Source organism: Ostrinia furnacalis, unplaced genomic scaffold (genome assembly GCF_004193835.3).
Source record: "Ostrinia furnacalis isolate ACB-3 unplaced genomic scaffold, ASM419383v2 OfSCF0695, whole genome shotgun sequence".
Lineage (NCBI taxonomy): Eukaryota > Metazoa > Arthropoda > Insecta > Lepidoptera > Crambidae > Ostrinia > Ostrinia furnacalis.
In genome coordinates, this window is record NW_021130934.1 from 223,139 (window position 1) to 236,380 (window position 13,242).

Genomic DNA, 13,242 nt, shown 5'->3' on the forward strand with positions numbered 1-13,242 from the left:
GCTATCGTTTTTATACTTAACAGTTGGCACCCCTGGCGATTGACAGGACCTTACTCTACAGTGGCGCCATCTTGATGAGTGCAAATACGATAGTCCTCCTACCAGTAGCGGCGTAAGGGGGGGGGCGGTGGGGGCGGTCCGCCCCGGGTGCCAAGCATCAGGCGGTGACAAAAGTCGCGCAGATTAGTACTCACTGACGCATCTGCATGGCAAGGACGGTCGTGATGTCATGACAGGGGGGTGCCATTCTGGGGTGCCTTAGGCTATAANTACTCACTGACGCATCTGCATGGCAAGGACGGTCGTGATGTCATGACAGGGGGGTGCCATTCTGGGGTGCCTTAGGCTATAATTAGACGAGGGGGGAGGGGGGGGGGTGCCGCCCCGGGTGCCAACCTATGCTACGCCGCCACTGCCTCCTACCACTTTAGCGCTCACAAGTTGGCGCCACTGTCTTCGCTACTAGCAAGTGACAGGATCTTACTCTACAGTGGCGCTAACTGGTGAGCGCTAAAACGATAGCCCTCGTTGCGTCCTGTTCGAGAGGTGTCGCGCGCCAGCCGCCTACAACGCGGGCGTCACTTACTGCTCGCTCCTGACTAGGGCGTTTGGTTGGGGCTCTTCGTCATCGCAGTTGCAGCACTCGGCACAGTGCCCGCACTCCGTCTGGTCGTCGGGTTGACCTTGGGCAGCTCGGGCAAAGGAGTCGCACTTTGGGGGCCCGATGCACTGCTCGAGGCTCGGGTCGCGCTCGCGAGCGATCCTACACAGCCTGTCCTGCTGGGCCGCGTCCTCGGCGGCGTCCTCCTCGCTCTTCAGCACCAGCCCGAAGCTGTACACGGTCACCATGATGTAACCCATGGCCCCTGTGGATGCCGAATAAAGTTTTGTCATGAGGACGAATGAACTTTTTTTTTTTTTTTTTTTCTCTTATATCCGTGGTCCCAGCGGCAATCTGTAGGGAACTACAATAATCCACTCCTGTGTCCGTTTGCACTGTTCTTTGTCATGGGTAGGGTGGATTCCAGTGACTCAGTTGCCCTCAGTGGTCATGGTTTCTCAACTGTCCTGGAATCTACTAAGGAGACCCCTGACACTAGCTCTTTGCAGTCTGTTGAATAGGAAGCCTTCAATGGTCATGAGTTGTTGTACTGAAGAGTTTGGATGATTTGAAAGTCTATCCTTGTAGCGGAGTGTGTGGCTCTTTATTTCCTCTCTGACTGTGGGCAATGGCAAGTCCTGATAGATGAGCTTGTTGCTGATATACCATGGGATTTGGTAAATCAAACGTATGGCTTTTGTCTGAAAGCGCTCGATTATGTCGAGATTGGAGTTGGCAGCTGTTCCCCACAGCTGTATCCCGTAGGTCCAGATAGGTTTAAGGATGGTTTTGTAGACCATCATTTTGCTACTGGTGTTCAGCTGTGACTGGCCTCCGACAAGCCACATCATGTTTCTTAGTTTGGCATCTAGGTGCTTCCTCTTTGTCCATATATGCTTTCTCCAGGTTAGCCTGCGGTCCAGGTGCAAGCCCAGATACCTAACGTCCTCAGCCTGAGGTATTTGGATACCATTAAGTTTGACCGGTGGGCAGGAGTTTCTTCTGAGAGTGAAGGTTACATGCACAGATTTTTCTCCGTTCGCTTTAATACGCCATGAATGGTACCATTTCTCCATTTCCGTCAGGCTTTCCTGGAGATAGAGTGAGGCCGTGACTGGATCGTCGTGTGTTGCCATTGTTACCGTGTCGTCAGCAAAGGTGCCTGTGAATGTATTTGTAGTTGTTGGCAGGTCTGCGGTAAACAATAGGTACAGCACGGGCCCCAAAACACTACCCTGGGGTATACCGGACGCTATGTTGCATAGGGCAGAACAAGAGTCTCCAGATCTGACTTCGAAGCATCTGTCTCCCAAATACGACCCAAGTATTTCGTAGAACGGGCATGGGAGGTTCTGTTTCAGTTTGTACAAGAGCCCTTTATGCCAGACCTTGTCGAAAGCTTGACTTATGTCCAAGAACGCAGCTGAGCAGTATCGTTTCTTTTCTAGTGCTTCTGAGATGATGTTTATGGTTCTGTGGACCTGCTCAGTAGTGGAGTGTCTTTCCCGGAAACCAAATTGGTGTTCAGGTATCAGATCACCGATGTGGGGCTTCATTCGTTTCAACAGAATTTTTTCGAATACCTTCGACATCAGCGGTAGAAGACTAATAGGTCTGTAGGAAGATGTAGCGTTTGGGGGCTTACCGGGTGAACGAATATAATAATACGAATGAACTGATTCAGATATTTTTATTGCAAGAGTGGGAACATAAAAGGGACCTGGGATAGGCTAGTTTCCTAAAAAACTTTTAGTCTGTCAATTACATTATCAAAAAATATTGGACACATATATTTTTATTTCTCAATCAAACAAGTAATTATGAATTTATGATGGGTTGAAGTTCCGCGTGAAGTCACAAAGTGCTACACTTTTAACTTTAAGCACGTATTGACGTCACGGGAAAGAAGAAGCATTTGAACTTTGACACGCTTTATCTCTTTAAATTTTCATTAGTTTGAAAAAGTGAAAAATACGTGTCAAATATTTTTTTAAAGTTATCCGACGGACTAATTTCTAACTCTTGGTTTCTTACCCAGGAAACATCCCTATTATGTTGGCATTTTGTAGTGATGCGAACGATAATATTAAAGATGAAGAATGTTTTACGACGAGGTGAATCAGTTTTATTGAGCACTAAGTAGGTACTCACGTTCGATTCACGGGACGAGGTCGTTATTGAAGCTGTACAGGCGATCTTTTAAGAAGAAGCGCACGAAGCCATGAAGGAACTCGGTAATCACTTACCATCAGGTGATCCGTCTGCTCGTTTGACTCCTGTCACATAAAAAAAAAAGTGTAGTTAACTGTTCAACCGCCGCGTACTCACCGAACCACACTGACATCTTGAGCAAGAGCATCAGGATGTCGTCGCAGGAGCGCGCCGCGCGGACGCCCACCAGGCCCGCGTACGCCGTCCCCACAAGTAGCAGCAGGCCCATCAGCGTCACCCACGTATGCACGTACTTAGCCGAGCGCTGCAACATCCAACAGGTTAACCTCCCCTTTGATCCGCCCCATCAACAAACCGCGGGAGACTGCACGCAGGCCTATCAGGCTGTGGCAACGCTCTGGGCTACTGGGTCTGGATAGAGATCGCTCAGTATTGGTATGGGCTAATTGCAGTTGGTGGCTACTAGGTGGACCGACGATCTGGTAAAGGTCGCGGGAAGAGCCTGGATGCGGGCAGCGCAGGACCGTTCATTGTGGAAAACCTTGGGGGAGGCCTTTGTCCAGCAGTGGACGTCATTTGGCTGAAACGACGAATTGCAGTTGGTACGAAGGAAAGGACAGAAGTTCAGGAGTGTAGGCCAAATCATTCGTCTCTGGCAAATTAAACAAATTCGTTCTCCAGCAGTGGAGACTAAACGACCTGGTAATGAGGAACTACTCAATATGTTGAAGATTTTTCTTCTTCATCGCTACACTCTTGACAGAGTAGTCATCGTCGTCACATCTGGTTTGGTGACAAGTTTCACAATCTGTCGCCATTCCTCCCGTAGTGCAGCCTTTCTTGTTCATAGGTGGAGTGTCCAAGGAGTGAAAGTGGTGGTAACTAGTAAGGCAAGTTTTTTTAGACTAAAAATTATCGACCGAATTGAGAAGCTCCTCCTTTTGTTGAAGTCGGTTAAAAAGAGTACATTCTGCTAAATAAGTTGAATGATGAATTGGCCAACCTTGTTCAAGCCGCTGATGAGCAGGAGCGCCAGCACGACGTGCGTAAAGGAGCAGGCAGTGAATATGAGTGCCGCCAGGAATATCTTGGAGTAGACCAGGTCCTCCGCGTCGTCGACCGTGCCCATGCGCTCCTTCATCTTCACCGCGAAGGAGCCGCACGCCGCCGTCAGAAATGTACCTATGGCCTGCACAAGGATATTAAGTCGGCCGTTTGGTGTAGTGGTTCGAAGCGGACTACTATTCCGGAGGTAGCGGGTTCGATTCCCGCACAGTACAAACATTTGTGTGCATGAACATATTTGTTTGTATTGGACTGGGTGTTTTCTATGTACATATAATATGTATGTATTTACAAAAAAAAAGTATTTAAGTATGTTTATATCCGTTGTCCGTTTGGGGGAGGCCTATGTTCAGCAGTGGACGTCCTGTGGCTGAAATGATGATGATGATGATATCCGTTGTCTAGTACCCATAGTACAAGCTTTGCTTAGTTTGGGACTAGAAGCGCAGTGTAAAATGTTAAGGATATTTATTTATTATATCTGACGGACAGGAACGATGGGCAGGGCACATAGTACCGATGGTGGCCGATGGGGCAGCAAGGTTCTGGAGTGGAGGCCACGTACCGGAAAACCCAGCGCGATACGTCCACCCACAAGGTGGACCGACGACCTGATAAAGTTAGCAGGAAGGCGCTGAAAGCAGGCCGCAAACAACTGGGCGATTGTGGAAATCATTGGGGGAGACCTATGTTCAGCAGTGGCAGTCCTGGATTTGTCAATAGGCCGTATATGTCGCGGCCTAGGGGCGGCAGATTTCAGAGGACGCTTACTCGATCTCAGAAGATGATAAAAGTCAAATGAGATCAAACAACAAAACCGATAATAACAAGGTATTCTTTAAAAAAACACTAAATGTTTGACATATTGCTCGTAATCGTAATTTTCACATAATCTTCCTAATCTGAAACTCACCGGATTAATAAACCTTTACTTTTTTACTTTGTCTATGCTGTCATTTGTCTCATACTTGAAAGAAATACATTGGATTGGTTTTTGCATAAAAAGTAACATACCTACTGCTAATATTATTTTTACAGTAATTCATACTAAAAAGTATTCACTGGTCAGATTTCATTGCTAGCCAAGATACAGATTGCTTTAACAGTGGTGGGCACGAGATGTGTGTTTGTACTCACCAGATGCGCGTATGCGATGATCTTGACTCCGGACTCCAGGCTCAAGCAGCAACAGAATGAGGTAACGTAAAGCCTCATCCCCATCATGCACACTGTGGTAACCTCTCGACCCTGCCCCGCTGGCTCCATCTAATTGACGTCACCACACTACAAACACAGACAGTTTTGATAAGGATATAAACCAATCCTGTCAGCAACCCAGACAGAAATGAATTGATCTGGCATCTGGCGTAGCTCTACTGTGCTGGAAGTTTTCCATGCCAACAAGGATTTTATCGCAGCATGAAATTACACCAAGCCTTCAATGTCCTCATTCTGAACTACAGCTCAAAGTGCCATACTTAAGAATTAAATTCCAACATCTGATTAGCTCATGTAATCAAGTTACTGTCTCTAGAACAGATCCACGGATGCGTTGTATTTAAAAATACTGTAAATTATCAAATACTTGGTATAAATGTGGCGTTTATAACGCCATGGCATTGGCAATAATACGCAACAGTTTATTAATCGCCGGAAAGTTCATTTAAAATAGGCATTAGCAGTGGATCAAATGTCAGAGTAGTAAATTGTTTTGCTGGCTAACAATTTTTTTATCATCATGGTTTCGCCATTTTACTTTGTATCATTGTCTCCGATTTGGCTATACCAATTTACATAATTAAATTAATAAGTACTAGTAATTAATTCTCATTGAAACAACATGTAGAAATTATAGTGAGTACTTTTATCTAGGTACATTGAAACATTTAAATGACATATAGATGATAATTGCATAGTCATCCTCATGACAGATTCACATTATTGAAGAAAAACAACAAACGGAAGAGAATACAGCGAATGCTGAATACATACATGAACATATAGAATATCAATACATCAAATTCGCAAATAAGCTGAAAAATAGACAAACCTTAGAAAAACACAATTAAAATGTCGAACACTTGTGTTCAAAATAGACTAGACCAGGGGTTCCCAATCTTTTACGTCCTGCGGCGCAGTTACAAATTTGGTATTATGTCACGGCCCCCTACCCTTTAAAAAAGATACTGTCGAAAGAAATAGGCACCCATAACGATAGTTGAAAGTATTTAGGTAGATAGGAACAAAAATTATGAAATCTTATCTACAGTATGAAATTTCTACGGCGCACACTTTGGGAACCCCTGCTCCAGGTGCCCTAAACTAGACCAACAGGTTCATCATAGGTAACTAGCGAATGTGAGAGTTGACTATCGATTTTTATGAACGTAACATAATATTTTTAAAGTAACTTACCTAATTACAGGAATATCAGGACCAGGATGGTCCAGGATCCCAGTTATTGCGCCGCACACACCTGATTCAAAACCCGCAGCCCCAATTCACTTGTTTTTGTTTTGATCTCTCCAACGCGCATGCCGCGCCAAACAATTTTGAACTAAATCTGCTTTACCGATAAGAGAGAGACAACACTAAGCACTTATGAATAAGTAAAAGAGATAACAATACAAATCGTACGTAGTATATCAATCAAATCCCCGGCGCGGCGAAATCAATACTTTTTTTTTCTTTTGAGTCAAAGTTTCTGTGTTGGCAAAAGTGTACGATTGTGCAGCCATCGATGTGTAGGTACGATTGTACGATTGTAAATAAATAATAATAATTGCAAAGATTTTACTTCAATATTTAATATTGAAGTAAAATCTTTGCTTATTTATTTAATCTCTATTCGTTTCTCTCTTGATTGTCCTTTGCACATTGATATTTAATAATTCCACCGCGCTATTTCGCTTCCCACTCAAAAATTACTGACGTCATTGTGACAGCTAATGTCAGAAACGTTTCGTTCCACAAAGTTATTTTGCCTTCAAAGTTTAAAAATGGTGCTCAATAAACTAAAATGTAAGACAATTGTTTAGTATGTGTAACAAAAACATTTATTTAAATTATTAACAATGTTATTCACTTAAAACGAACGCTGAACGCAACTTACGTTCGCAAATTGGTACAGCAAGACCTCAACTTTTTTATTTACTTACTAGGCACTTAGTCCGTATTTTTTTTAAATTTATCCATTAAAAATAAATGAAACTATCACATCAAAATGGGTAACACTTAGATGAGTCTGTAAAATGCTGCTACAACATAGCGTAAGTACACGTATTTAGCACATTGTTGACTAGAATTGTTCACAGGCCGTGTTCCTCCCTGAGGACCGCCTTGTAGAGCCGGCCGGAGTGCTGGAAGCGCTCTTCGTCCTCCTCGTGCATCAGCTGCTTGTGGCGGCTGTGCACTATCACTATGCAGTATACTGAAATACCTGGGAAACATATTTTGCATTTAGTTTTCTTTGGTGGGGCTAATCATAGGCTAGTTTCCTAAAGAAAATTTTTAGTCCGTCAATTTTAATATCAAAAATTATTGGACACGTGTAGTGTTGTATTTTTGATTGTCAATCAAACAAATAATTACAAAGTTATGGTCCGTTGAAGTTGACGACCGTCACAAAGTGCTGCACTTTAAAGCACTCATTGACGTCACGGGCCTCTCCTTTTAAACTTTGGTGCACTATAACTCTTTAAATTTTCATGTTTGAAAAAGTGAAAATACGTGTCGAATATTTTTTGATAAGTTAACTGACGAACTAAATTAAAACTTGTTTTTTTGCCCTGGAAACATCCCTATTGACGGGCTTACTGCTATCAGAATAACAAAAGTGGACTTACAAGCCCTGGCGAGATAAATGCAGATGATAGCTGACTCAATGCCCAGGATGGTCCCCGAGTCCTGGATGACCAGGCTGATGCCCGTGAGGCAGAACACGAAGTAGATCGCCGTGATGATCCCGGTCACAATCGTCCAGGGCAGGGTGAGAGAAGGCAGTTTCTGCACAGACAGTAACATGCTGTTGAATTTTGAGGTTTGTTATAATTTTCATCAAGTACAAACCCACTGTTACTAGCTAAGGAAATTGTCAAAATCCTGGTAGGATTTTGTCTACTATTACTAAACTCTCATAAAAAACTCAGAAAACTCATTCATTTTTGCAAATAGGCTTTTAAAAAGCACTTTTACACGTCCCAGTATTAACCCTACAGCTGCTTCGGGACAATAAATGGGTCAGCGCTGAGAAGAAGCAGCGCAAGAAACTCAGTCACTATTGAGAACTTCTGCGACTCTACATTCGTTAGTCGGGAAACTCAGGAAATACATTACAAGGAGGATTAAGAAAAGCTTTTCATCTGACAAATTAATAGTACTAGACTAGTAGTCCTGAGAGAAAGAGTAGGACAAATATCTGAGTTTTTAATCTGAGTTTCTTGCGCTGCTTCTTCTCAGCACTGGCCCATTTATTGTCCGGAAGCAGTGGTAGGGTTAATACTGGGACGTGTAAAAGTGCTTTTTAAAGCCTACTTACAGAAATAAATGAGTTTTACTGAGTTTTTTAATACGTGACTTAATAAATAACCTACCTTCCAAGCAGCTAGGATGAGTAGCAATGAACACAAGAGGTGGACGCCGCTGACGACGGCCGCAGTGACGTACAACACGAATTTGTGCACTGACACGGAACCATTATTCCTCTCGTCGCCTAATGGCCACAGGGTCACCATGAGGCAGTAGATTGTTAGCTCCAAGAGCGCCCATATCTGGAATCACTAATTCTGTAGCGCCTACAAAACTAACTGAGCAAAGTATCAGCGTTAAGTGAATTTGCTTACACTAAATACTTAACATAAATGCACATTCAATTTTTTCATCGACAGCTGATATTGTCTGTTGTGTGTTGCAATGAAAATATTTTTAAATTACATTTTATTACTCAGTTCAAAGTTTAAAATTGTCCTTAGTCACATATCTAAAGTACCTAATGCAGTTAATAATGTGAATTATTGATGTAAACACGAATCATCATAAGTAGAGTAGCCCAGAATCCCAGGTGTTTCAAGAATTTATTTACCTTTAAGGCTAAACTATTTAAACTATTTATGACTAAGTATGAATGATATGCCCTACTTACTAATGTACGTCTTGTCAACGTTTACTTAAGTTATCTCAGGTGGTAAATAGAACCAAGGTTATGTTGTGATGTCATAAAGAAAGTTAAGTCTATTATTTAATTCAAAGACAAAAGATTTTTTATTGACCGTAAATATCATTACTGAATGGTTCCGATATGAAAACACAACATAAAAGTACACAAAAATGCATAGAAAAAATGCACTATCGTTATCAAAGGATGGTTGAACGATTTTTCATTTCCAGACAATAAAACTACATTAATTTATTATCTCAAACTCAACTGATAAGACACAAAATGCTGCTGAACCCAATATAACATATTGACGACTTCCATAAAGTTAATACTTATTTAGTATTAATTTACCGTGTATAAACATCCAATGATGAGCGTGCCCGCCTGCAGGCTGCAGCAGCAGCACCTCTTCACCATCGGCACTCCCATCGTCACTCACGGAACTGAGTCCACCATCACAGTTAAAAATCAACTCATTTTGTGGCAGAAGCATGAAAGTTATTATTTCTTCAGTCCGATTGTAATCACGCGCGTCGTTTCAGAAGCGCAGGAGCGTTATCACTGGTCGATTAGAGGCGGCCATGATTTCGCCAGTGATAAGAAATGCGCAAGCGACAGATTAATATAATATGCGGTACGTGTTTTGCTGTAGATGTAAACGGTGATATTTCGCGGATTGACATTGAACTTGTAGATCTATTGCTACCGCGCACGGAATGTCTATAAATAAAATACACGTACATTATGTTTGAAGTATTCTTCCGAAAGAGCTAGAGTAAATATTCACGTGTAACTAACTAATCCATACTGAGTTTTACACGATTCTAAAATCAATAAAGAACTAAGTAGATAAGCTTTTCTCAAATATCATAGGCACTTATTTCCATTTATTACTTACTTTCATCATAGATATCAAGGGATTCTACGATAAGTAAGTAGTCTACGAAAGAATTCTTAGTACTTACCTAAGCAAATCCGCGATAGATCCCGTCAATCAATAAGTACAACAGTACAATACAAATACATAAAGCGTCTCCCATAACACCCAGACTCGAGTAAATTTAGAAAAGGGAAAGTGTTAGCGCACGTGAACATTGTCATTCAACAGCTCGACAACTGCAGCCGGTGGTAGCCAAAACCACACTTATAATATAACTTTAATTATTTGACTAACTTTTACTTAAAAGTAATAGGACACTTCGATGAACCGAATTCAGAATAGATAAAAGTACAAGTTAAAGATAAGAGTTTGGAATGAAGTAGGAACTGATACGAGATCAAAGAAAAAATTCCGTGAAACGTTTCGTAATTTTCTCTTACCTATTCTTTATCTGATTGAATCCACCTAAGTATTTATACCGGCGCTATTGTCAATAATAAATGGAAATGATAATAATATGACGAATCTCTATAAAATCATTGCTTCGTAGATAAGCTGATAATAGTAATTTGCTATATACGTTCAGTAATCGACACAGTTATTGTGGGGGAAACCCTGTCGCTAAGTCATTTCGCGAATGTATTACAAATTAATTATTTAATTTGAATCATCTGTGAATTATTTCTATTTAAAATATATTTAAAATATATTTGTAAATATAAGTGGCTTTAGAAAATGTGTTTCCCGGTGTACGACTGCTTCTTCTGTATCAAACTCGATGCTGCTTCGAAGATAATTGGATTTATTTATGCGGTATGTATTCACTACTACTTGTATCTACTCAATTGGCAAACTTAAAAGATACAAAAGCTACTACCTAAACTAAGTAATAATTCACGTTTTTTTTAATATTTCAAGCGGGGACCTACTTTCCTACGAGTATTTAGGTAACTCCCGTAAACAAAAATATGTGGCAGGTCATTGATCTCTCGGTTGTAACTGATTAAATGACTAAGCCCGTAATCATAGTACACATTTACAATAATTACCAACGAAAAAAGTTGTTCTCTCAGATAATCTTTCTTTAGCCCTTGATGATATTCAGTTTTGTATAAAAAATAAAATGGCTTAATTTATTCAAAAATAATGGTCATTTTTGTGACTCTTTCTTGTCGGGCCGGAGTAAGACTATGAGAATACAGCTCTATCACAGATAGGCTCTATTTTTAATTACCTACCAGAATTTGTAGATTACGTACGATTATAATTGAATCTTTTGGGAAATATTGGCAGGTGCTGTGCGCCGGTTTGACAGTGCTTTACAGCGTGCCCCTAGCGCTGGCGTGGGACGCCCTACCACCCTCCCGGGCGCGCTTCTACTTCGCCATGGCCGCGTCCATGGGCACCCTGGCCGTGGCCTCTTGTATGCTTATTGTTGGCGCTTTTTGGGTAAGACACCACATATTTTCCGCCATGTAATCTTGTGGCAATGAACAGGACTGGCAGCGCAACAAACCGATGCAATGGCCGGTTGAGAGGGATCTTTGGAGAATCGGCGTAATTATGGTCGACCTTATTCGAAATTTGCCTTGGGGTCATAATATAGAATTGAACATTGAGGCTAACAAGGCGGCAGGAGTCGTGGAGAGCGCAAGTTATCATAAACTAGAGAAAGGTAGTTTAATAAAAATCCTACTTATGTGTAAAAGCAAAGTGATGCACAGTATGCACAACACAATGCACGCTCCAGCGATGACTAAATACGTGCGCTTACATCATGATAGAATACAATAAATGAGTTGTAAAGCTATGAATCAAAGCTAACATGACATTTAAAAGAAACACATCCATAATACATAATCCCTAGCCGCTATACTAAAAACTGTTGGGTTTTAGCGTTATTTCATTCAAACGCTGTGTTTATGTAACTGTTACAAAAATAGATAACATTGACGATGGTAATCACACATGTATCTGATCGCAGAGCTCCCAATTAGATTTCCTACTTGTTATCAGACAGCGAGACACGAATCTCGTCGAGTCCGGCACGTGTATCTCTCATTCAGGTTATATCTGCCTGCAGCATGGCTGCTGTCATTCAAGCTCTATGAATCAGATCACAGAATTCAGAACGTCTAGTTTGATTAATGTTATGTCCACTGTGATCAAACTTTAAATCCGGTTTAGGAGTACATATCTGCTGTAACTAGGTCTAGCTGGATTAAGGCATGTTTTAAATCTATGATTAATAGCTATTTCTAATCTGTTTAACACCATTTTAAAAGATAGGTACACAATTCTCTAGCGAGCTACCAGTAATCAGATTTACTTTGACAGAAAAAGCCAGTGTTCTTCCTGCCGTGGGTGGTAGTGGCGTCACTAACGAGCCTGCCCCTGATGGTGACGTGCGTGGTGGGCATGGTGACCCTCCCGCTGCGTCACGCTAACGCCGACAGCGCTGCTGACGAGAGCTGCATCATCTCTATGTACTTCGTGCACGCGAGTGAGTGAACCAATGTTCTTCCTGCCGTGGGTGGTGGTGGCGTCACTGACGAGCCTGCCCCTGATGGTGACGTACGTAGTGGGCATTGTGACCCTCCCGCTGCGTCACGCCGACGCCGACAGCGCCGCTGACGAAAGCTGCATCATCTCTATGTACTTCGTGCACGCGAGTGAGTGAACCAAAGATCTTTATAACGTGAGCGATTACTGGATAATCTTCCTTGATGGACAACTGTTGATTACACCTTTTCACTAAAGCGTGGTGACAAGAAACTACTACCTACTTCATCTTTTGCTATAAAAATCGCACGACTCTCTTAAAAAATGCGGGTTACTCTTTTCGTGTAGCGGATACTCACGTGGTGGATAGCAAATCTTTGAACAGCTCTTTGGTATAATCATTCATTATACGACTAATTTCAGTATTCTTTGCCCACAGTTCTGCTGTTTTACTTCTCCTGTGTGGTCAACAGCCGACGAAAGGAGCTCCTGCGACGGAACGACAAAGCGGACAGCGCTCTGTACACCGTGATACACAATCAGTACCACACCAAAGTTTAGATGTATGGAATTAAGGTCTGTAATAGCCCACCGGAATATCAAAATTGAGGAATTTTAAGAAAAGAAGAAATTGTAATAGGTACGTGCTATTGCATTTGTAATGCATTTTTTGGACGGAACGAGAATTCTGAGTAAATTATAAGAAATCGACAATGATATTACTTTAAAATATATTTTATTCTCTTAACAATAAATTAATTTAGATTGATCAGTGTTTTCTTATTTGCGGCCTCCAACGACCAACATTTTCACCAAATGAGCTTTAAGCTACACCAATAAACTCAAATCTTCTCGATTCACTTGCGA

General features: G+C 41.8%; 3 protein-coding genes across 4 annotated transcripts; 1 reads left to right on the plus strand and 2 right to left on the minus strand.

The window, feature by feature from the left end:
* Nucleotides 1-452: 452 nt before the first annotated feature.
* On the minus strand, nucleotides 453-6,570 carry LOC114349684 (uncharacterized). Of its 2 annotated transcripts, XM_028300155.1 has the most exons (5): nucleotides 6,254-6,570; nucleotides 4,976-5,122; nucleotides 3,777-3,962; nucleotides 2,930-3,077; nucleotides 453-866 (listed from the first exon to the last, which is right to left on the minus strand). In XM_028300155.1, the coding sequence occupies exons 2-5, from the start codon at nucleotides 5,102-5,104 to the stop codon at nucleotides 583-585; spliced, it is 747 nt and encodes a 248-aa protein (XP_028155956.1). In that variant the 5' UTR covers nucleotides 5,105-5,122; nucleotides 6,254-6,570; the 3' UTR covers nucleotides 453-582. The 2 variants fall into 2 exon arrangements, with proteins under 2 accessions (XP_028155956.1, XP_028155957.1); XM_028300156.1 differs by having other exon boundaries at nucleotides 4,976-6,570.
* A 303-nt stretch (nucleotides 6,571-6,873) lies between these two features.
* On the minus strand, nucleotides 6,874-9,595 carry LOC114349685 (uncharacterized). The gene is made up of 4 exons (XM_028300157.1): nucleotides 9,345-9,595; nucleotides 8,431-8,607; nucleotides 7,684-7,843; nucleotides 6,874-7,277 (listed from the first exon to the last, which is right to left on the minus strand). The coding sequence occupies exons 1-4, from the start codon at nucleotides 9,420-9,422 to the stop codon at nucleotides 7,147-7,149; spliced, it is 546 nt and encodes a 181-aa protein (XP_028155958.1). The 5' UTR covers nucleotides 9,423-9,595; the 3' UTR covers nucleotides 6,874-7,146.
* An 871-nt stretch (nucleotides 9,596-10,466) lies between these two features.
* On the plus strand, nucleotides 10,467-13,105 carry LOC114349687 (uncharacterized). The gene is made up of 4 exons (XM_028300158.1): nucleotides 10,467-10,686; nucleotides 11,167-11,322; nucleotides 12,211-12,376; nucleotides 12,815-13,105. The coding sequence occupies exons 1-4, from the start codon at nucleotides 10,609-10,611 to the stop codon at nucleotides 12,934-12,936; spliced, it is 522 nt and encodes a 173-aa protein (XP_028155959.1). The 5' UTR covers nucleotides 10,467-10,608; the 3' UTR covers nucleotides 12,937-13,105.
* Nucleotides 13,106-13,242: the final 137 nt, after the last annotated feature.

Bases quoted from the DNA above. Each gene is read 5' to 3' on its own strand.
- LOC114349684 (XM_028300155.1), bottom strand. From the start codon at position 5,104: ATGGAGCCAGCGGGGCAGGGTCGAGAGGTTACCACAGTGTGCATGATG. The intron at 3,963-4,975 runs GTGAGTACAAAC...ATCCTTGTGCAG, and splicing joins TCATCGCATACGCGCATCTG to GCCATAGGTACATTTCTGAC. The intron at 867-2,929 runs GTGAGTACGCGG...CGGCATCCACAG, and splicing joins CAAGATGTCAGTGTGGTTCG to GGGCCATGGGTTACATCATG.
- LOC114349685 (XM_028300157.1), bottom strand. From the start codon at position 9,422: ATGGGAGTGCCGATGGTGAAGAGGTGCTGCTGCTGCAGCCTGCAGGCG. The intron at 8,608-9,344 runs GTAAATTAATAC...TAGTGATTCCAG, and splicing joins TCATTGGATGTTTATACACG to ATATGGGCGCTCTTGGAGCT. The intron at 7,844-8,430 runs GTAGGTTATTTA...CTGTCTGTGCAG, and splicing joins TCATCCTAGCTGCTTGGAAG to AAACTGCCTTCTCTCACCCT.
- LOC114349687 (XM_028300158.1), top strand. From the start codon at position 10,609: ATGTGTTTCCCGGTGTACGACTGCTTCTTCTGTATCAAACTCGATGCT. The intron at 11,323-12,210 runs GTAAGACACCAC...TTACTTTGACAG, and splicing joins TTATTGTTGGCGCTTTTTGG to AAAAAGCCAGTGTTCTTCCT. The intron at 12,377-12,814 runs GTGAGTGAACCA...CTTTGCCCACAG, and splicing joins TATGTACTTCGTGCACGCGA to TTCTGCTGTTTTACTTCTCC.